The 24,548-nt window shown below is 36.8% G+C and overlaps 1 protein-coding gene across 1 annotated transcript in view; it reads left to right on the top strand.

The window, feature by feature from the left end:
* The window catches only part of IL1RAPL1 (interleukin 1 receptor accessory protein like 1), a 670,743-nt gene that overhangs the window by 340,737 nt on the left and 305,458 nt on the right, over nucleotides 1-24,548 (top strand). The window contains exon 3 of the mRNA XM_053934082.1: nucleotides 21,632-21,911. Within this exon, the coding sequence (XP_053790057.1) occupies nucleotides 21,632-21,911 (280 nt within the window). The remainder of the gene's footprint in view (nucleotides 1-21,631; nucleotides 21,912-24,548) is intronic.

Raw genomic sequence — 24,548 nt, 5'->3', positions numbered from 1 at the left:
ATGATTAAATTATTTAAAGGATTGAGGTGTCTGAGGCTCTGCTCTGGGAAAGCTGGGGTCAAGCTGGTAAGGAAACTGTCTGGCTGGGAGTGTGGTCTGTGTAGCTGGGAAGGGTCTTTGGTTGAGGTCAGGTGGTGAGAGAGTGGCTCTCAGAGTGGCACCTGGATAGTCAGACAGGGAAGTAGTGGGAGCTTTTTTTCCTTACATGAATATATTCATGGCACAGTGCCTCATCCAATATCTAAAATGTCTTTTTAGTATGTAGGGGAAAAAAAGCATGATCTGAATTATTTCAAGAAAAAGACGTTTCACTGGTTTGTTTTACTGGATTTATAAATCAGTGCTTGGGGGTTTTAAATATTAATTGACATTACAGATACTCTCTTACTGCCCTTTGGGAATCCTGATATATATTTCTGGAGTACTTCATCTGATGTGTGAGAGAAGTGGCACTTTTAATGAATTCCTATAATACATATACATCATGCATAGCTTTGTCTTGCAAAACTGCATGTTTTCTGTTTTCTTTCTTTTTATTTTTTTTAAGGGCACTAAATATTCTGGAAAGACATTTTGAATAATTTAGCAGGAGAGATGTAGTGCTTTTTCAAGACACATCAGGAAGGGGAAAAGCATATTTTTGACAACTTGTCATCTGAAATTATGAAAATTGAGCTAATCATTCCTATTTAAAAGTGCAACTGAATACAGATAAAAGCTTGTTTACCTGCACTATTAATTTTTTTGTTCAAAAGCTAAGTAAGTACCCCAAGCTATAAATGGTCACTTATGTTTAAGCAAAAAAGGTGTTGAAACTGAAGAGTGATGAATGCTCACTTAAGGGCCTTCTGAACACTCATAAGACAAAAGTAATTGTGTGCTAAGTGTAGGTAATAAGGAAAAGTTATGAAGTTTTGAGTTTTTTCATCAGCTCACTTAGAACACCACACCTGTAAAAGTCAAGTTCTACATCAAAGGAGAGAAAATATGGTTTGGTATTATCATTCTTTTGTGATTCTTAATCTGCCATACATTTAATATAATGCAGTTTTTAATATTTGATTATTAATATTGTTAATTAATATTGAAATAATCACATATGTTGGAGTGCTGTTGCTTTGTAAATGCTACTACAAATTTTGTTTTCTTAGTCAACAGTAAATCTGATTTCCCCTGAACTGCATGCCTGCAGGAGACCAACAGTAAAAATTAATTTTATACCAAAATATGTATGGCTATGTCTTCTGTGCAAAACAGTAAACATCAATGCTCATAAAGATTTTATTTATTTCCAATTATGCCTTTGATTGCAAACTAATTAATTATAAACTAATGGTGCTGCAGTGACTTCTCTTTAAAAACATATGTAACAACTTTATTTTTTGGGAAGAGAGTTAGCACATGTTTGAAATACTCCTTTTCATCAATATATGCACTGCATCACATTTAAAAAAGGATCACAAAAAGTGCTGAACAGGTCTAGTTATGAAAGTGAATATCCAACTGGAAATTGTAATGGCCTCTAAAAGACTTGACCATAGTGGTGAAATTCCATTTCTGATTTTCACAATGGGTAACAGGAAGCTGTCTATAACACTTCACTCACTTTAATAAGAATTTAGATTCTGAATCTGTTTGACCAAATAATGCCTGGAAAATGGTTAGTGAGAGACAGTGAGGTAGTTTCTATGTCTGTCAAACTGTGATTTTTTTGCTTTTGCCATCCTATAGTTTGCCTTCCAAAAATTATAATATTATTATTATTATTATTATTATTACTACTACTACTACTACTGTTAACCTTTACTACTACCATACTGTTAATCACAATTAGCAGCTAAAATCATCAGTCTCTATTTATATTACATTGATCTACAGGTGGGTGAAAGATAAACTCTTCTTGCAAGGGAAAGGGGCAAGGTATTGGAATTATCTTGCAGAAACTAACAAAATTATTATAAAATATACATATGTTGTTTTTATGTTGTTTTTTAACACATATATGTTGTTTTGCAACATTATGTGTTGCAGTTTTTATGCCACTTAGAGTATATTTTGTATTTTGTGGGTTTTTTTTGAAGTTCAACTCTTAGTTTTTTCCAAAACTGAAAGACAAAAGCCATTATCTTTGTAAGCTTCAGACACTATCATCTGAAAGGTCTGGTGAACTGAAGAACCATACAATTATTTAAAGCAGCATCTCATTCCTTTTTTTTGAGACACATCTGTTCAGGTATTTCTTGTTTAGCAGTGATAATGTGGTTGTTGCCCAGCAGTTTAATTAGCACTTGCCTACCTAATCTCTTATAGCAGATATTATTACTGAATTCAGGGACTCTGAAATTCCCATATCTGAGAAAGCAGGCTTAATAATGAAAATCACTGTGTTTTAACATTTTATTTGTCTTGGCAAGAACACTCACTAGAACACATACATTTTTCACTAGCTAGAAAACATGCAGTTCAGAGTTGCAATCCCCGAGTTGTTCACTCTTCAGAAAAACAGAATAGAGCAGGAATTAAAATTGAATAAAAATTGGAGGGGGAGTTGCAGAGAAAGACAAAGTGTACAACAGAGCATCATTTTCTAGACAGATGTTAATTTGTTTCTCACTGGGTGAAACCAATCTGCTGTAGTGTATCTGTGTGTATATTTTGAAATGTTTTTCAGCAGAATATCTGTGAAGCACTGGGGGTTGATTTCAGCCCATGGGTTTGTTCAGTTGTCTGAGTTCTTCACATAGGCTAGCTTGCATGGCTCTTGCTTTATAGCTGCTGAGAGCTCATTTTTGGTAACTTACACTCTCTGGAGGTGGGAAAGGGGAAGTAATTTTGTGGTTTGCTGAAAGGAGGGGAAATACTCTTAGCAGTGGTGTTCAGAAGCAACGCCACCTTGGTTTTATCTCTTCTTTCTAGCCCTGCTCTTGTCAGGGGTGTGGGGAAAGGGAGAACAAAGGATATTGTTACTGACTATGTATGGACTACAAAACCAAAGTATGGAGATACGATTTTCTTTCACTGGCAAACTGGGGATTACTGTGTCCTTACTGCAAAAAGTCCTTTAGCAAAGATGGGTTTGTGCTCTGCTGTACAAGTGGTGAACCTCTGTCTTAGAAATTGTAGGGGTTTTTATCCATGGCTATGTAGCAAAATATTCCTTTGTGTTTTCCCACCCGTGTTACAGGACCCACCACAGTTCATGATCTCATATCATAGGATAAACTGGAAACAATCTTGGTTTCAGTTCATCTCTTGTGCTGTGACTTGTCTTTTTTCATTGGCTTCTACTCAGGGAGATGACCTGTCCCATCAGCAGAGATGCAGAGTACAGGAAGAGTGGGTGCTGCTGTTGCAACCCCATGGTGAGGTCTCTCCTCCCAGGATTCAGTGCTCAAGGTCTCCATCTGTAAACATGGGCAATATAGGCATCACCTAATTTTAACTGTTTAGTTTTCACATTCCAGGTTGCCACCTTGCTAGCCTTTCTTTATTGAGTAGACATGAAACCAAATTTCTGTTGGGCACTCAGATGCCTAAAGTAGACATTCTGAGTAGTCAGCACACAAAATCTCAATTTTCCATATTTTTTTTACAATATATGAATTAAATCATTCTTAATAATCACCTTGTGGTATGTGGTATTGTGTTTTTATATGTCTGTAACAGTTCTGTAATGGTTTGCCTCTTCACCACCCTGAGCTTTCCTGCCTTTCCCTCAATGCCAATCTCCCTGAAAATGCTCAGTCATTCCCCTGTCCCCTCCCTGGTACCCTGTCCATCACTCGGCTCCCCATCCCACTCTCCCAGAATCTTCCACCTTGGGCATTGAGTGAGTGGACGAGGGCCAGGGGTCCCTTCCTTGAACTTCCCCCATTGGTTTGTGTGTCTGTCTGTCCCTCCGCCTTCCACTCCCCCGAATCCCCCCATTGGGTGGTGGGCATCCCTTCCCCCTTGTTACTGCCCCGGTATTTAAGATGATTGTGAGAGCCTCGAGGGCACTTTTGGCTGTCGGATGCTCTGGCCTTTAGAGATCCTTGGAGCTCAGATTAAACCTGAGACTTCTTCCCCGGCCTTGAGTCGACTCCCTCATTACCTCCTCGGATGCCGCCTCTCTTCCATACGAGGCAAACAGCAAAGCGCTCTGTCTTAGCCACTCCCCGAATCTTCTCGAGAAACAGGGGAGTGTCCCCTGCTGCTGACCGTGCCTTGGCCGGGCAGGCGAAGCCAGGGAGCTTCAGAGTAGGCATGGCAGCAGTGGTAAAATGAAGGAAATAGAATGCTTATATTTTTGTTTCTTTCTTACAAGGGCATCTCTCCAATCTTTGATATTGTTGTATTGAGATTCACTACTTCTGTGTGTGTACTTTAGCAATAGATGTAAAATGCTAACAATAAATTATAATGAGGAAATAGGTAATGGAAATTGAATGCAATGGTTCTGTTGGAATGATCTCAAATTCTGCCAGGCAGCATATACTTGTTTTAATCATAGTGGAGAAAACCTAAAGGAAATAAGTAACTATAGTCTGATATGATCATATTGAATATTGATAAAGATATTGATAAAGTTTTCTTTAAGCTTTTATTAAAATTAATGCATTTGCATTTTTCTTTTGACGATGCTAGACCCATCCCGTGGCAACTTGTAGCACTGGTAGCTGAAGCATTTATTTTCAGTGCTGCTGTTTTTTAATTCTGCCTTTGAAGTGCACTGGTTCCAATATTTTTAACGTATCGTCAAAAAATAAACCATTTTTTGTTAGTATAATTTGATGCTACAAAGAGACTTCTTAGTACTACTAGTAATATTCCACATGTTCAGAGGGGAGTGTTCCTTGTACTGCAGTGATCAAGATACACATTGATGAATCAAATTGTTTTTTCTCTCCTCTTCCTTTCAGATGAGCATAAGAGATGATGATAAGGTAGCTGTAGGGCTTTCCCAAATTGCTAGTCACAAATAAGAGATAATAAATTAAGTACACTTGCACAAAGAAGAGTAAATATAAACTGACCACAGATAAGTGTAAGGTATAAATTAAATAGGGGCTGTGAAATACAAGATAGTTTCTAAACAATCAAAGATGGAGACTATGCAGCAATTTCCAGTAGGAGTTTCAGGGGAAAAACAAAAAAAAAAAGTGATCTTAGCATAAGAATTATTATAAGAATCTCTATTTCCTCCTTTGATAGATCTGATAGGCAACGAGAAACATTGACTCAGAAGCCCCGGCCCTTCTTTGCCATTAAAAATATTGGATTACTTTATAATGGAAGAGAAAAAGCGGGCATTTTAAAATTCTTTCAGTCTGTACCTAGTAGATGCACTGTACAATACTGTTCAAGAGTAGTTTTATTGTGATAAACCTTGAAGAATTTCATTTTTGTTTTGGCATGATTAATTTTCTTTAATATTCAAGTATATATCACATATTTTCCTATAAAGGTTATTTTCATTAACCTCCAGTATCTCTACATGTTCATTTTAGTGCAATGGTTCTTATGATTTTTCTAATAAAAGATAGAATAATGCATTTATATGCAGATAGATCGAAGTACTAACTTATGAAATCTTCAGTTCCTTTTTTACCTTTGGATAATTTTTCATTACCTTATGTTTACTATGCAACATTTTTGATTCTAACATTTTAGAATTTAATTTCAATGTCTTTTATTCACAGTGGTTAATTCTTTTACTCTTACATTATGTAGCCACCTTTTCAATAGGGCTTGATTCACAAAGAAGTTAATAATTCTACGTCATTGAATGCCTTGGTGTGACCTGATATTCTAATAGTCTTTAAGACATACTTTCCATAATAGATCTGCAGGATATTTCATACTGGAAAAAAAATATCTGTCACATGAATTAGTTCTGAAAACTTTTATTTCTATTTTCTTGTCAAGAGGTTTATTTGTATCATAATAGGAACAATTTTAATATTTACATACCTTATCCTGTTTGTTTCCTTTATTATGTGTGAAATAATACAGCATGTGCCATACAGTGAGGTTTAATCACATCAAATTTCATACATACTATACAGTGGCTGTGTTTTAGTTTTGATTTTATTTCCTTACCTGCCCGTCTGGGTTAGTGGCACATTAAAGAACGGATTTGCAATTGCCATTTAAGGAGGCATATAATCTTACCTTAGATTTTCTTTTTTCTGTCTTGCTGCTAGTAGGTCTGTGTATCATGATATGATTTTTTATAAATAAAAATAATCCTCTAGAAAAGTGTTGGCCTCAATTTCAAAGGTTAGCTGAAAGAAAAACAGATTTATTTTAAAATCCTGTATGTCAGGGTCATTTGTATTAATCAGCCTTTTCTGTAAAGCTCTAATCTTTTTATTCATGTTGGTTGTTTGCTACAGTTAAGCTACAAAAAGAATTAAACCTTTTCCTTGGGTACATTTTTTGTCATAAAAGTTCAAGCCCTAGAGGACAGTGGTAATTAAGCTCCTGATGACCAATGCAAGAACTAAGTTTACTTACACTCTGCAACATAGCAGAGCAGAAAACCTTTCTCAGCTGGACACAATTTTACTCTCAAGGACAATTTTCCCTTGATATTAAGAAGACTGTGTTGAGGAGAAGCTTGATAAATACTATTTCTTACTCTGTTGGCAAACCCAAGTGTGAAATGAGACTCAAGTGTCAAATGAGAGACATGTGGGGCTTCTCCTACTGTTTGGCTAATGTGCAGAGAAATACCATGTGAACAGCCAGCCTGAGCTGCTGGAGTGGCACTAATTTATTGCTGTAAAATGGGACAATGAATGGCAGTACTCACGAAACCCCGGGGAAGGTGTGTGAAAAAATGAATGAGGGGTTGCTGTAACTGTTCTGACTGCTTTGAGAGGCTGAGCTCATCTGGAAAGGGAAGTAGAAGTTATGTGTTACTTGGAGATGCCTGCACTGACAGTTGTGAGCTTTGCAGCTTTCCAGGCTGGAAACTGTGTGGTCTCATTAGCACAGAACTGCTCCCAACCTGAAGTACAAAACTGAACAGCTTGTGCACTACTGTGCTAATATTGGGCTGTTTCATGCCCAGTCAGTGCAGGCCAGGTAAAATGGGCCAACCTTATCCTTCCTTATAAATATATGTAAGCTGTCTTTTTCTTACTCAAGACAAGAAAAAAAAAAAAAAAAAAAAAAAAAAAAAAAAAACAAACAAAAAAAAAACCCAAGTCAAACCAAAACCAAAAAAATCTAAATCAAAAGAGCCAAACAAAAAAAGAAAAAAGTGTATATGTGTATATTTGTGTATGTTGTTTTGTTTTTTTTCTCCTAGCTTCTTAGAGAGTCCTGGTAGGCTATTGTTCTCCTGCTGTATCCCTATTTCAAGTAGTTAACCTGGTGTCTAAACACGGATTGAAGACACTAGAATGACCCAAGAACTTTTATCCAAAGGCATAAAGGCTGTCGGAAGTCTGAGCAAAATAAATAACTTGATTACCACAAGGGAACTTTTATTCAGGCTAAATTTCCTCCCCACTGTTAAAATTGCTTAGAAATTCAGAAGTCAGTGTTGCAATTTTAGGCTTTTCTATATCTTCTTCTATCTGTCTACCAGAAATTGCAGTCCTCTCCAAAAAGAAACAGACCATAAGTTTAACACATCTTAAAACAGTCAAGCATGTTCATGAGTGAACTTTGTGATGGAAAATTTTCTAAATTGATATATATTATTATATGTTCCCCAGAAGGAAAGTATGGGGGGGTAATATGAACTGTTACAGGAATTCACTTGTTTTGCTATTCTATTGACATGAAAAAAACTTGAGTGCTGAGGAGGAACATAACAAAACCAAAAGGAACAAAACCAAACAAGAAGCGATATAAGCACTTCTGATAATGAAAACCATATGAAACTTTATCAAATATGTTGTTTTTCATATGTTTCTCAGCCTTTCAGGATTATCCAGTCTTGGTTCTTTCTCATATTTTTGATGTACTCTTTTTTTCTACTTCATTACCCTTAATTTTATTTCTTTTAGTTCAGAAAAGATGGAACTAGTTTCTTTTTTTTTTTTTTTTCCTAATAGAAAAAGTGCCTGGTCTTTTTTCTCTACTCCATCTGGACATAAACCCAGAAATTCATGTTTGGTTGTACAGATGATGGTATCTATATCTATTTGTGACTTCAGTGACGTCTCCTTTCTTCTGACATAAATCTGATCCTATATTTGTACATTCCACGTGTTGCCTTCCTACAGTATTAGCAGAGGGCTGTGATGCCAGTGACCCTCAAATTGCACAGCTCCACATTGCACTCAGATTTTATTCTCACTGGCATTTCTTATACCGTGCAAGAAAATTCATCATTAATAATTCAATTGTATATTTAAGTGTGCCTATATGTGTAGAGGAGGACAGTGAAGATACATAGAAGGTGAATAAGTTCTAAAATTGAAAACTCCCTGAAGAAGTTTTAAATAATCGCAGATCAAAATCTATTTCAGCTCTGTGACCTTATCTTGAAAAATACACTAGCGTTTTCTTTACCCCCGTGCATTAGAGATAGCAAAAAGACTGTACAGAGATCAAACTTAGTGAAGCATCGCTCAATGAAAGTGAGTCTCAGAGGAATATTTGGGCTATAAGGTGCTCTTACAACCATTTCTAATTTCATTGAATTCCTTTATACAAACGTTCATTTCTTCAGTGGCTGGAAAGATGCAGTGTGAGGTTGCAGGCCAGGTTCTTTAAGAAAGGTGTGTGTGCAGAGCAGGAGGGGGGTGTGCAAGCAGAGCACCCCTACAAGTGTGCAAATAGGCACGGCCCTACTGAGTGTGCACAGCTCACTGCTGTGAGCACCAGTGCACTGCTGCAGTGTGGTGTGAAAGGCACAGTGGCAGCAGAGGAGTGTGCAAGGCCCCATTGTGATGGATGCAGTGCTGCAGGGTGTGAGTGCAGGGCACTGTTGCAGCGTGTGACTGTGCAGGGCACTGTCGCAGTGTGTGACTGTGCAGGGTGCTGCTGCAGCGTGTGAGCATACAAGGACTGCTGCAGCTTGTGAGTGTGCAGGGCACTGCTGCAGCATGTGAGTGTGCAGGGTGCTGCTGCAGTGTGTGAGTGTGTAGGGCACTGTTGGGAGTGTGCAGGGCACTGTTGTGAGTGTAGGATGTAATGGAGGAGCTGCAATGTCCAGGCCTCTGTGTAAGGACTGAGGGAAAAACAAGCGATGTGACTGTCATCATGGGAGGCTGCTCTTGGCCACCCAGCCAAAACAGTGGCACCAAAAATTTCTTGTTTAAGGATCCAAGGGATGCCTTCAAATCAACTGCCCTTGTCCTTATGGGGGAATTAAGCTTGTGGGTGTTAATGGGGAACACCACACAGCTGGTAGAAACAGATCCAGGAGATTCCTAAAACAGCTGGATGACAGCTTTTTGGTACAGGGCTCAGGGAGCTGACTCAGAGAGGTGACCTCTGTGATTTGTCACTTGTTCCCAGAGAGGTTATTGTGGGTGAAGTGGTGGATGGTGACCATCTTGGCCACAGCAACTATGCAGCAATTAAATTTGAAATCTCAGTTGTCTTGTCTGCACCTGTCTTGCTCCGAAGATGGACTAGGCACAGGCTAGCATGGTTGGAAAACCATCATGTTTATTAATGTGTCCATGGCAAAGCTGTTATCCCAAAATTTGTTCTTTCCCACGGTGTGTAGGAAGCCAATACCCCAGAAAGTGGAAGTATAATCCCCCACAGATTTATATTTATATATTTATAATATGATTTATATTTAGTTCTGCACAGAAAGGAGTGCTGGATGGCAAATCCACAAAGCCAACATCAGGACTATCAACGCTTTTCATTATTTACATATACTAACAAACCAATTATGTGGTTCTCTAAGCATTTAGTATTCTATTTTCTATTGTTTAAAAGATTCTCTCATATTTTATGCAAATTAGTCTGCTTGCTCAGTCTTCCTCTTCCCTAGAGTGGGTGGGTTTCTTGGATTGGTGAACCAGGAGCCAGTGGCCATGAACAACTCCTGCCAGAAATTCCTGTTATCCAGTCAGGGAGTTGAGTTTATGAATTTCTTTCTGCCATTGTCTTCCCTTTGGGACAACCCTTGGTGTCTCTCATTTTCCCACTGGGACAGCTCCTGGTATCTCATCTTCTCCTGGTAGAGCTTTTGGGTGCTCTATTTCCCATTGGGACAGCTCTAGCTAGGGCAAATTTGAGCCATCATGAGTCCCAGTGTAAAATGCAGGAAAAAAACAGATCCACAATCAAATAAATATTCTTGTGTCTGTTTGTTTAACCAGAATGAAAAATTTGGTTTATAATATATCAAAAATTGTCTTTCAATTGAAGATTACATATTTTTCTTGTTTAAAATGTTTTCAGAATTTCAATCAGAAAATATTTTTCTGGTATTCATAGAATCAGGATGCAAAAATGTATTTCCGTATAATAATGTATTTTGTTTGCTTTATCTAATGAGTTCTAATTTTGAATGTATTCTAGAATATAGCATAAGTAGAGAAAAGGAAATGCTCTGATGTTTTGATTTTGTCTTTGAAATTCAGTGCAGCTAAGCACTTCAGTGTGCTTACCTGATCCACAAAGGTACCTGAGGAAGCTTTTTATCTGAGTCTTGTGGGATTTGGATTCCTAACTCAATTAAATCCTTTCTATTTCTTTAGATTTGCTTCAACCAAAACACTCATACTAAGCCTTAAAGTAAACTTTGGTGAAAGGTGTAAAGTTTTCTTCTCAAACTCAAATATTAGTGATTTAAATTTCCTTTGCCTAATGAGATTAAGGTAGTGAACTACTGTATTACTCTGGTGACCTCTTTCTCTTTGGTAAGCTGTCTCAAGTGTGGCAAACATGTGGCATGTGGATCTGGGAACAGAGGAAATGTCAAAGACAGGAGCAAAGATTTTCAAAATTCAATAACTTTCAAAAGCTTTAGCTTCTTGACTTAATATGGACCCAAAAAAAAAAATGAAGGAAAATGCCAGATGCTATGATGATATGGGTTCTTCTAAAACAGAGAAAAAGCGTACAAACATTTATAATGACTTTTTGTAATACTGGATTGCAGATTTACTATAGTTAATATTTTCTCTTTAAAGTTCAGTTAATATTGTTGTTTCTTGCTAAGTCTTCCATGAAGTTCCTTTTCACTTAAACTACCATGCTTGTACTTAGTAACATCTGCAGGAAAAGAGAATACATCATAAAAACAAATTAAAAATTAGTTTCTGTTTACTAAAAAAATATGTCCTTTCTTTAGGCATCTGATGATAAACTATCTCAGTGTTATACATTAGGAGAAGGTTTTCTTGTGGTTTTGGGAAATGAGAATTATTTTTTTTGTACCCAAAGTCTGTTAGTTGTCCCACAGTCTTTGGTAGCCATTAAAAAATGGGGGGGGTTTGTATAAAAGAGGATCTGCAAACTGACAATGACTACATTTCTTATATTTGGTTAATACATATTTCCTAATCATTATGGTAGTTGGCACTGTGTTGTGTGCTGGTAGTGAGGTTCAGAGTAATGTCGAGAATTTATTTTTCCTTTCAGTCATTCACACAGAAAATGTTAAATGGCTCTTGGGACTAAAAAGAAATGCAAAAGAGAAGGAAAATGTGTCCTTCCCAGGAGCTGGATGCTTGTCCACATGTGCACAAAACAGAGTACCAGCATCTATTACAAGTGTATATTTTTTGAAACTCATTAAGATATGTAATGACATAACAGAACAGACTGTTACGAGGGCAGTCATTTTTTAAAGTAAAACCTGCTGAAGATACAACCTCATGGAGGGGGAAGTTTGTGGGGAATTTTCCCCATCTTTAGTGGTTATTTGCCCCTGTCTGGTGGCAGCACAATGCAGATCCTGATCTGACCTGTGCTGTGGAAGTTTCCTCCGCTCTCCCAGAGCAATGCTGGTCACTCCCAGCCATCAGGGCGCCCTGACAGCTGTAACCAGGCCACAGAGCCCTGCCCTTCCAGACTGCTCTGCCCTGGGCCTCCTTCCCTCCTCCCAGACTCAGACTTTTGGTCCAGCTCTGCCCCACTGACCTGCCCCAAAACATCCGTGGGAAGAAGACATTATTCTCTCTTCAAGTGTTTAAATGTTTTTGGACTGTCTCAAAACTGCTGATGATTACTAAAGCCTTGCTTAGCAGATTCCTAATGGCACCATACATTTGTATTAACATATTGATATAAATATTGACAACATATCCCTGTTCAAGAACACTGAAATTGCTAGGTCAATTATTTTTGCATGCAAATACACACAGAGTAAATCAAATTGAAGCAGTGATGTACACTAAAGCTTATTTAAAAATTCTTCCCAGCTTTGAGAAAAATACTTTGTCATATTGAGTAAAGAAAAATAAAAACTTCCTAGAACTGCTTTGTTCTCTTTAATGCTATACTACATTCTAGCTTCTATTTAATTGTAGTTCTAAACACAAATAGCTGTCTCACACATATATGGCTTTAAATAAATGCATATCTGCAGTTTCAGTCTAGCAGGACTACTTGTAGGCAAGAAACAGCCATCAAAACCACTGGGAGTTGTATACAGTTAATATATTCTTTCACAAACAATATTGATATTTTAAATCCTAGATCCCAGTTTCCATATATTAAATTTCTCCCAGTATTTTAGGAGTTAAAGTAATGTAGAACAGACTAATGAAAATAAATATGTAATTTTAAAAAAATATGTATATTCCTGGTAACATCATGGCCTATTTATACTTAATGATTATATGCTTAGGATTTTAATCTTTGAAATTTTAAAGTAACAATGTTACTTTGATTCAAAGTCTGCTTGAAAAAAAAAGTGTTTCTTTGGGTTTCAGCTCTTTCTGAAGCTCTCAGGATAATTTTTTACATTTCTGCACAGTATTAGTCACATAGTCATGATGCAGTTTAAAAAATTTCCACTAGATAAGTCACAGCAACAAGGTAATTCTACTCTCCTATGCACATGTTGTCATTTGATTAATTTTAATCCCCTTGTGTTATGAACTAATCTGCTGATTTTTCTTATATTTACTGCAAGTGGACAGTTCTCACATTTTTTGTTATTACCATTCAGCTGATATTTAGCAACTTTGTGATATTAAGTGGTTGAGTTCTTTGTAGAGTAGTTTAGAGGCATACAGTGCAGCTGTTACTCAAGTGCTACTGAAATTCCAACATGAAAAAATCCTTGATCTTCCTCATAATCTCCAAAATGAAGCTACAGGTGAACAGAATGCATTTTCAGAAGCAGTTTCAATAACTGAGAGGTTATGGAAAAGATGAAATAATTTGCCATCTGCTATACAACGGGATACCCCAGTATGGCCCAAAGATTCTCTTCTCTGGGAAATCTCCTTTCTAAAGGGAAAAAACCCTACCCTTACATGTGCTTGTTCAATTTTTAGAAATTAGTTCAACCTCTCCCCAGTTCTCTTCTTCAGGCTGAGTTAATATTTTGTTTCAATCACTTGGTTTAGTCATTCCAGAGGGAGTTTTAAGACCAGCATGCACCAGACTTGACTTCTTCACATACTCATGTTGAGATTCTATATCTAAATATATATATGTTTAGATATATATATATATAAAAGATTACATAAAAAGTTATACATTATATAGAAATTGTATGATAGTGAGACTGGGTGGAAGTTGTCTTTCAAAATAAATCACAGTATATTTGGGGAGCAGGGAGGAAGAAATTTGAACTCTTAAGATTCAAAAAGGACTGCAGATAATCTTGTATAGCCACATAAGGAATACAAAGGATTTGGTGCTAACAATGCCAAAATTGTGGATTTGATCCCAAAATGGGCCATTTACTTAAGAGCTGAACTCGATGATCCTTGTGGGTCCTTTCCATCTCAGACTATTCTGTGATTCTGTGAAAGAAACAGAGGATGTAGAACCACCCTCAAATAAAGTTTTAGAGTAAATATAACAAAGAAGAACCAATTAATTTCAGATGGGCAAAGAAATTAATGCAGTTTAATATCAGGCTTAAGAAATTAATCTAGTAAACAAACTTTCATGCTTTGTGGCTGTTGATTAAATTATGCCTCCATCCCTATGCTGTAACTGTAAATGTACAGACAGTCCCTGAGCTGGAGATGAATAGCTAAAAGAAGGTAGCAGGCAGAAGCACACAGAAGATTAGGGATCTGTGTACCAGGTCTGGGCAAGATGGTGTTTTGTTTATTCACAGCAGCCTTTATGATGCTGTGTTTTGGATTTGGACTGTTGGTAAAACACCAATGTTTTGGCTATTACTGAGCAGCACTTGCACCACAATACTTCTCTTTCTCCCATTCTACTCCCCAGGGGTGGGGGACAAGGGATTGAGAGGGGACGCTGCTGGGACAACTCACTCAAGTTGGCCAAAGGGATATTCCACACCAAATAACATCATGAACAGAAATGAATTTGGGAGGTTTTGGCTATTGAGGTAGCCATTGTTCAGACACCAGCTGGGCATTTGTCTGCTTGTGGAAGGTAATGAAGGAGTGCTTATGCATCACTTGTGGGTTTTTCTCTTCACTTTTTAAACTACTTTTGTCTTCATCAATTTTTTTTTTTTGTTTTTTCCTATTCTTTCCCCTGTTCTGTTGCACATGTGGCTTAGTGATTGAGAAGCTGTGTGGGTGCTTATTGCTGGCCTGGGGTTCAATCCAGCAGAACCTGATCAATCAGTCCAGCCAGGATACCTTTAAAGTGTGTGTTTACAGAGCTTCCTAATTTATATGACATGGTAAAACAGAATAGGAGGGTTTGAAAGATGCAAAAGGGACTGGATAAGCTACTGGGAAAAACTCTTGGTTTAGAGTAGGAACTTAGGAAGTGCAGCATTTGCTTCTGCATTGGTCTGTCTTGAATAGTATTTTTAAAATAATTTTTGTGGTTTAATATTTTCTACAAAATACTTGTGGTAATTAAAGGAATAGTAATAATTCAGACAAAAAAAATCTATTTAATTTGGCTTGGCTTAGGTAAAAGAGAGAATGACATAAAAAACTTCCCATCACATTGACATAAAGCTATTTTCATGCTTATTATGCCTCTAAACAGACCAATATCTAGGCATATATACCCTGTTTCTTGTTAGTGCAGTATTCTGAAGCCGAGAAACAGTATTTTAAATTAATTTATGGCACGACATAGATTTCTTTTTTCATTATTCCTCTTCCTACGGACTAATGACTTTGCCAAAATTCCTCCACTACTACATCTATCCCTTTTACAACTTATCTGGGGTTGGGAAAAGTGCAATTTTTAGGAACTAACTTCTTTAATAGATGATGATATCCAAAATAATTTTTCTGTTTCCCTGAAATGTCATTCAACATATTTTCCATTACTGGCACCCTCTCCTGACAGCCACTACACAGTTTTAGGTTGAGAACAAAATACGTGTTTTTAGCCTAAACCATAATTTTACATGCATTTTCAAGAGAATGAAAAATGCTTTTTCAAAATGTAAATGCTGTATCCAACAGAAGTGCAGCATAGCAATATGCAAAGCTGCAATAGCACTCAGTGCAAAAAGAAATTTAATTGCATATAAAATACCTGATGTGGTCATTTGATAACATTAGTACTAATATTATTTTTTTTTTTCATTTTTCCAATTTCATACTGGTAGTACTTTGAAAAAAACAAAATCTAAGCAGTCTAAGAATAGAATTGACCATGTTCTCTCTCATCTCCATAATGTGTTGTTTCTAAGCTCTGCTTCTTCATTCCTGTCAGAGCTTATTTCTTTATCAAATTAAAGCACACGCAAACCAAAAATAGACAATCTTTGCATGTCTTCATAATGAGAACCCACACTAGAATACCATGTGTTATGTTGGATAGAGTTAATTAGCTCAGGCACTGTAATGAGTATGCTATAAACTGTAAAAATCTTAGGTTTTTTTTTTTTTTCTTTTTTAATGCTAGCTAGTCTAAGCAAAAAGCAGAAAGTAACAAGGATGGTAGAGAGTAAGGTAATCCAGAACAGACAGTGATTTTGATGGTAAAATATTGTTGTGGAAATTGTTTTAAAGAAAGTAATCCTGACTCTTGTGCATCACTCAATGACCTTTTGAAATGCTGTTTTATGAGCAGCCAATTAAGGAAAGCTTGTTTTCTTGACCTTGCTATTTGCCACCCTACCCAAAAATCTTATAGCACGTATACAACATCCTTTGTTTGATTTCTCTACCCATCATATTTACTACATATTCCCTACATATTGCCATCTTATTTCTGCATCCCTTAGTGCTCTCCTTGACAATTTCCCAGCTGTAGGAACAAGACCTGGTGCTTTCTCCTTTGCACACCCACTTTTCAGAATTTTTTGTGATATATGATATCACTTTGTCAGGTTTGCAAATACCTTATTAAACAAACCCCAAAGTAGCTGACAAATAAATAAATGACACAGTGACATTGCATAATCTTCTGTATATAAAATTCAGAACAGAATTACAAACACTGGTGAGCAGGAAAAAATAAATCTGTTGCTAATTTTTATTTTATTAAATATCATTACGTGAAAAACAATTTGGGTTTGCCAATTGCCATTTCTTTTACAAATATTTTAGGAGAACTGATTTTAACTGTCAGACCTATTTTTTAAGATGTCTGGAAATCAGATTTTAACCAATGTATTGAAAAAGTGAAGACCTTTTCTAACCCTGAAACCTATATATTGAATTGAAGCTTTTGAATGAGATCAGGCTGTAGCAGCAGACCCAGGAATTATTAACTTTATATTTTTATCCTTGTCAACACTGAATTTTACCTTGAAAATGATACATATAATACCAAAAATTAAGGGGAAGGCCTTCTTAGTAATGTTAAATATTCTGTGTCTAGTGTGCTATCCAGCAGATACAGCCTGCAAGGCACTTGTGTTTTGAGCAGAACGATCTCATTATTAGGAGAGTGATGCAGTGTGGCTTATTTCATACCCTGAAATCACTCAAGGAAATAACTGAGTAGATTATATTTATCCTGGACTCTGTATTGTGCTATTATGTGTAGCAATAACAGGCAGCATATTAAAATAGAGATTAGGGACTACAACCATTCTTTTGAAGGCAGTTCTGAAATTTCAAAACTCTTGAGTTATTCAAGTATTTTTCAATTTATAAAAGATGATTGACTGCTTGATAATGCGATGGTATAAATATAAACATTGAAAAGTATGGAGTGTATTTTTTCCCCAGTTATTTTGAACCACCATAATTGAAGGTGTTGATTTTGTGTCAGTAGCAGCCATAATTAAGAGAAGAAATATTAGATAATTTATTTGGTCAGTGCCCTACTTTTGCACAAATAAAAAAAAATCCAATCAAGGTAGAAATGGACACAGTTGCAACATGAAACTGAACAGAAATATTCCATCTATTTAATATTAAAAAATATTAATGAATATTAAACCTTTGTTGTTTTCTGTCCCTATTTACAAAGCCAGTAACACACATTTAACATGCAACGTTTTTAAGGTAGCAAAATCAAAAGAATTTTCTGAATATATGTTTGCATCTTTTAAAATGTATCTTTATGTTATTCAAGGAATATAGAAATTGGGCTTTTAATTAGTTTTTGATACATCCAAGTTTTTCTGGACTGAAAAATGCTCATGTGCTCTACACACCACATGCAGAGTGTACATAGAAAGTGCTGGTTATGGTGCATGCATGCTATCATCATCTGAGTGTTCACGGTATTATTTCTAAGGACATGACTGTCTGTTTTTCTTTTCATTATGTGCTTTTAAGCTTCTGTATATGTTCCTCACTTACTGTGGAATAGAGAGCATTTTATGCAGAGATCGACAGTTATCTCCTGAAATATCAGCTATCAAAAATATCACAGTGTGTCTTATGATGGGAATGATGATTTTCTATTCTATCTGACAAAACTGAATTAGCACCTTCACATAGATTAGCACGTTGGCTGAGCAGTAGTGTGAGGATTTTCCTGGAATATTTTTAAGGTATTAAGCCTTCCAGCTGTAATAAGGTTAATACAGTTCTAAGTGACTTGAATGTCAGTTTTAGCAGTTTAACTGGTATAATATTTCTAAAAGCATGAAGAGAAACACTCTCATGTTCACTTTATTCAAAGACCACTTTGGGAAGAGGACATGTGTTTCCTTAAGGTTATTACTGAGTGTAACTGTAATAAAGCACAGAATTACAGAATGATTGAGGTTGGAAGACGCCTCTGTCAGTTATAAAGTCCACCTGGAAATGATTTTTCAGCACCATGTCTCTGGCTTCGAAATATCTCCAAGAATGGAGAGTTCACAACCTGCTGTGTGAATTTTCAGTAACTCTTACAGAAAAAAAGTGTTTCCTGGTGTTCAGAGAGATCCTGCTGTGTTTCAATATGTGCCCATTGCTTCTTGTCCTATTACGGGGCACCAGTGGAAGGAGCCTCGCTCTTTGCACCTTCCCTTCAGGTATTTGTATTCATTACTAAGATCCCCCCTAAGCCTTCTCCAGGCTGAACAGTCTCAGCTCTCAGCCTGTGCCCATAGCAAAGATGCTCCAGTCCCTTAATCAGCTTTGTGGGCCTTTGTTGGACACTGCAGTCTGTACATATCACTTGTATTCAGGAACCCAGAGCTGGACACAGCACTCCAGGTGCTCATTAGTTCTGAATCCAAAATACAGCACTTGGAACAGCTGCTGAAAAGAAATTAACTCTCTCCCAGCTGAATCCAGGAGAAGTAGATATTCTCTTAAGATACCTAGTGGGACAATTTGATGTGGTTTGTGCCAAAAAATGAATAAATACTTCAGTGAATAGATAGATAAATCAGATCCTTAGCAGGCTTTTCTAGAATCTTAGAATATGCTGAGTTAGAAGGCACCCATCAGATCATGGAGTGCAGCTCCTGGCCCTGCACAGGACACCCTAAGAGTCACACCATGTGTCTGAGAGCACTGTCCAAACACTTCTTGAACTCTGTCAGGCTTGGTGCTGTGACCACTTCCCTGGGGAGCCTGCTCCAGTGCCCAACCACTGGCTGAAAAGCAGTTTCCCAGTTTTTAGTTTTTTTAACCTAAACCTCCACACAGCTTCATGTAATTTCCTCAAGTCCTGTCATGAGTCGTGAGAGTGAAGAAATTGGGTCCTGCCCTTCTGTTTCCCCTCATGAGGATGTTGAAGACCCCAATGAGGTCTCCCCTTGGTCTTTTCTCCAGGCTAAGCAAGACAAGTGACCTCATACAGCTTCCCCTTCAGTCCCGCCACCATCCTCATGACCTTCCTTTGGATGTTCTCTGACAGCTTCATTGCTTTTTTATATCATGTCACCCAGAACTGCCCCCAGCACTGGAGTTGAGGCCACCCCAGGACAGAGCAGAGCAGGACAATCCCCTCCTTGCCCAGCTGGCCATGCTGGGCCTGATGCCCCCAGGACAGGGATGTCCCTCCTGACTGCCAGGGCCCTGCTGGCTCACATCCAACTTTCCATCAACCAGGACCCCCAGGTCCCTTATGAGCTATATCACGCTGAAACAGCCAGTGGCATCTACCTTGCATACATCAAATACACATACACACCCTGCATAGTTAATCCTTCATCCAATACAAAGAGCTTAAGTTGGTCTTATTCAGCAATATATTCTCATGGATTCTGCAAGTTAAAGGAATTGGGAACCATTAGAACTGAATATCCTGAGAGAGAAGATATAACTTACAAACTAATAATGTAAACCATCGTGTACTAGCTAAATTAAGCAGTGAAAAGCAAGATTACAATTTGATGATAAAGTATGATGAAGAAGTTATTACCTGGTAACTTATATAATGAAATTAACACTTCTTAGAGCTGGCTGTTAATTCATTTTTGGCATTGGGATTTAGAAGCAGAGAGAAATAAAATCAGGTGAGAGAGAATGCTCTTTCAAAGAGGTAAAAATGAAATGATAAAAGATGTAATTGAATCCTGGAATACATGAAAGTTAGTTTCTTTGGTCCTAAGGGGAAGCTAATAGTGTAGCTTTGTTTCCATTTACTTCGATTTATGCATGAGTACAACTAAGTCTTATTAGGGCCTTGTAACAACACTTACTGATTTTTAGGAACTGTTGTGTAGGAAAATTGGAACAGGGACATATTATTTTCCCTTCCTGGTCATAAAAGTAAATGCAGGGGGAGACAGCCCAAGGATATATGAAATATCTGTTTGTGTGAATTCTGTTCACAATGCAAATTCACTCTAATTCATTTTTGTTCCATCTTCCTACGTTGGATCAACTTGGGTTATTGCTTACACAGGCATGTGTGAAAATGTCTCTTTCTTATTTTGCAATATATAATGAGTACTGTGGCATTACCCAAATAAAGGACTCAAAAAATCACTATCTAGTATATTTTTCTCCCAAGTAACAGATCAAAATATTGTCTAAGTTTAAAGTGCAAATATTGCTTTACCTTGCACAGTAGCTGGAATTCTCTGTTAAAATTAGTACAATTCTAGGATGAAAATAGAGCTTTTCAAAAGTTGATTTTCTAAAATAGCTATCTGTCTATCTGAGCTCTTTTAAAGTTAATAAAGTGTCAAGTTCAAAGACAAAATATTAATAAGAGACATAGATACTAATTTTAAGAATAAATTGTCCTTTGGATATACTGATTGCTTTCTACTGGCTGGATTGGGGCCTAGTTAACTAGCTGAGACTGGACACTGAGTTTTTTAGTGTATGAACCTAATGGTGAATTTTCATGGTTGAAATTGCTTAAAAAAATATAAGCTTTTGTTAAGGAAGGAATTTTAGAAAATAGCTCTTTTACTTTTGTTGTTTTGGTATTTTTAACTAAATATACAGGGGACAAGGATGTGAGTTTGGTGTTTTTTTGGCCTTGGGGTTTAGTTATGTTACTGGGGTTCGGCATGTCAAATAAATTTAATGACAAATAAACTGATGAGCAGTTATTGTGGGACAGTATCGGTAAGGGCTGATGTTATTCAGCAGGAAAAAATAAAAAGAAAACATTAATAACCATAATTTGTAATGTAGTTCTGGAAAATCAGGAATTCCAACTAAGATCTGTTTAACATGTTCTTTAATAATCCATTTATATTATTAATAGTAATTTTCCTGGAAATAACTTTTTGCACATCTGTTCTTATTGTAAAGACAGGTTCTTCTCCTCCTTCAAATATATCCCAAACGTTCACACTTTTTGGTTCAGACCACAGCTCCTTGTCCTAATATCTTCTGAGACTTTCACTTACATGGTAACACTGAAGATATTTGATTGATGCAATTCAGATGGTGACATCCTGTGAACCACATGCCCTCCGTGTTGCACTAATTTCATTTCAGCATTTTTTAATTGGTCTTGCTGGAGTTCCACAAAAGATAAAAGAGCAATTGCTCAGTTACTGCTCAGAGATTATCAACATTTAGCAATATATGTCCTAATAGCTCTGTCTACTATAGACAAGACATAAACATCATAAAAATGCATTTAATTTTTCAGGGATAAAAAACATACTTCTAGTCCCTCAATGGATTTTTTTTTTGAAATACAATACTTTCCCACAATAAAGATTGCTGTGTGAATAGTGCTTTCCAAAGCCTTTGACAGTCTCTTGTCATTTTCTCTTCTCTTGTAGCTGATGGATGCACTGACTGGTCTGTGGATTACAAGAAATATCAAGTTCTAGTGGGAGAACCTGTTCGTATAAAGTGTGCACTCTTTTATGGATATATTAGAGCTAATTACTCCCTAGCCCAAAGTGCTGGACTTAGTTTGATGTGGTACAAAAGCTCTGGACCTGGAGATTTTGAGGAACCTATAGCTTTTGATGGAACCAGAATGAGCAAAGAAGAAGACTCCATTTGGTTCAGACCAACAGTGGTACAAGACAGCGGGCTCTATGCATGTGTTATAAGGTACTATATTTTTAATATACTGTATTTTAATTAACCAAACATGAAACAAGGCTCTCAATAGTGAGACTTTTGTGCCAAAAGAAAATTTTCTGACTGTGTTCTCTTTTCTTCTGCTCCTGGTATTCCCTTCCATGAAGGTTTTTAAACTCTGAGTAGAAATTGCTATTAAATGTCTTGAACATATTAAATTTGCTTTTGTACAAATTTAGTAATTTATAACAAAATCTAAAATTTATAAGGTAGTTGGGATTGGATGAATAAGTCATCTGTTCCTTTCTCTGATTCTGGTTTCACTCTTGGAAACACTATCCTAGAGTAAAAAAAAATCTTTTTTTTGCATTCAGATTTAATTTTATGTTGATTTCATTATTAAGTAATTTAACTGAATTAACTTCTGTAAAAAAATTTGCTATTTGATGTAAAGTAGTTGCATCAAGGAAAACAGAAGGTGAAATTTCAGCATTTTCACATAAATCCTTTGGAATTACATCTGGCTTAACCTGATAATAGAGGCTGCGTATCTCTAGATGTCTTCGAAAAAAATTTAACTCTCTGATTCATCAGGTTTTATCACCAGAAACTGGACTGGATTCTGTTTCTGCTTTCTGCAACATTTCAGCTTCAGGTTTCAGCTTCTTTTTGCATCTTTAAAATGGTTTACAGAGAGATATTTTTCCAGCCCCTTACAGTATTCTTCTCTATTTGGATAACTATACACCCGGTCTTGCTACAAATACACAATAGAAAGAGTCAAAAGCAAAGTGTAGAACAATTGAGTGGCTAAAAGAAATGCACGATGCAGCTAGTACAGTAATGGAAGGAAAATGTGGAAATTGTTTTATCAGCAACTAGAAAGGTTTACTGTCTGCCACTTTTTTTTAATTGGGTTTTTTTTTTTTGGTTGGTTGATTTTGGATTTTTGTCTTGGGTAGAGGGAGGGGGAGCACAGATTGCTGTCTGGCTTGTGTGTGCTGATGGAGATTTTTTACTAAATAATGTGTTTATAAAAACATTATTCTATGAGCTTTTTATATAATCTGTGAGATATTTCATTTCACATTGTTTGTCCAATGGCATACTCAACATGGTTTTTCTGATGATGACAGTTCTCTTTAAAAGAAAAATACAAAAACCTACAAATTAAGCTCATTCAGGAGAATTTTTAGTTATATTTGGATTAATATTTTCTGTAAAGTGTGTAACAGTAGCTATGAAAATGAAAACAGTTTTGTCAATTATTCCAAAATGCAATTTAAAATACCACAATTAATTTCCTCTGTTTATATAAAGAAAATCTTAATTATCCGTTGTTGCAATTTCCAGCAAGTATAGATAAAGGCTGAATTTAGCTACTCAGACATACTTTAAGTTTATAATCTCAACCTGTATTCATGGATTTTTATTTAATTTGGAGGTAGGTAGGACCATGTTCTAATCTGCTTTAAACTACTGTGATGGTTTGCTACCAGTCAGAAATTAGACCTACAAATAAACCACTCCTCTTCCCACCACCCACTTTGCCAAGAGAGGGGCAAAGGCAGAGGCTATGGGTTGAGATAAAAGTTTACTGAAAGCAAACAGCAGTGGAGTGTGAAATGAACAGTATTAGCAGCAATATTAATAACAAATAAAAAGGTACTTGTCTCAGTTTGAAAAGACTGGTGTCTGTTAAGGAAGGCGGGAGCTTCCCTTGGAATGAAAAATGCAAACCCCCTCTCTCTGAATTATTATAATTTTGAAATTAAGGCGCTCTCAGGCAAAGATATGGGAGTAGGAATAACACTTCTTAAATATGTTATTTTTGTATTGCTTTATAGTGTTTCTTTTTTTGTACTGTCTTATATTTTTTAATAAATTAGATGATAACTAGGGACGAAAGGGCAGCCACAAGCCAGTTAGGTAGCTGATAGTGAGTAGGGACAGAACCTATTATTTCATAATGCGCCAATTTACAGCATCAATGTCCAACCAGATTGGACCACATTACCGGACTTGTCCAAGGTGGACGGGCCACCTTTACTTAACCTGGAAAAGGAACATATAACTAGAAAAAAAAAAAAAAAACAGTAGTACAAAACAATAGTGACAGAGTCAGAATATGACCTGTGGGTCAGAATACGACACACTGTGGGTCAGGTTGTTGGTAGCAGTCACAACAAATGATGACTGCAGTCCTGCACGTGTGGTTCTGTTGGAGCAGTCATCCTGTAGAAGGGTGAAGTTTTTCTCTGAAGGTCCAGTGGTGGTGCAGATAGGCCTGATCTTCCTCTGAGAATCCAGTGGAAAAGAAAGCTGTTCCTCTAGGAATCCAGAGGGAAAAGACTGCCTGTGGTGTTCCAAATCTCAGATTATATCCAGATAGGAATGCTTGGCTCATCCCCCTGAGCAGAGCATCTCACAATGGGATGATGTAATTTTATCAGTCATGCAGTGACATTCAATGTCCCATTAACAGAAGATATTTCCCAGAGGGAGGATTGGTCGTGGTAGAGATAAAGCAAACTGCCCCACCTGGTTTTAACAGGTGGCCAAATTAGCAGAAGACAACTGCACCACCTATAATAGATGGCAATAGAATACACACCCCCAGCCACATCTTGCAGCCTAAGACAGTGCTTTACACTCGAAGGGTGTTCA

Source organism: Vidua chalybeata, chromosome 2, assembly GCF_026979565.1.
Source record: "Vidua chalybeata isolate OUT-0048 chromosome 2, bVidCha1 merged haplotype, whole genome shotgun sequence".
NCBI lineage: Eukaryota > Metazoa > Chordata > Aves > Passeriformes > Viduidae > Vidua > Vidua chalybeata.
Note: the sequence above shows the minus strand (reverse complement) of the source record. Positions and strands in the feature narration are given on the sequence as shown.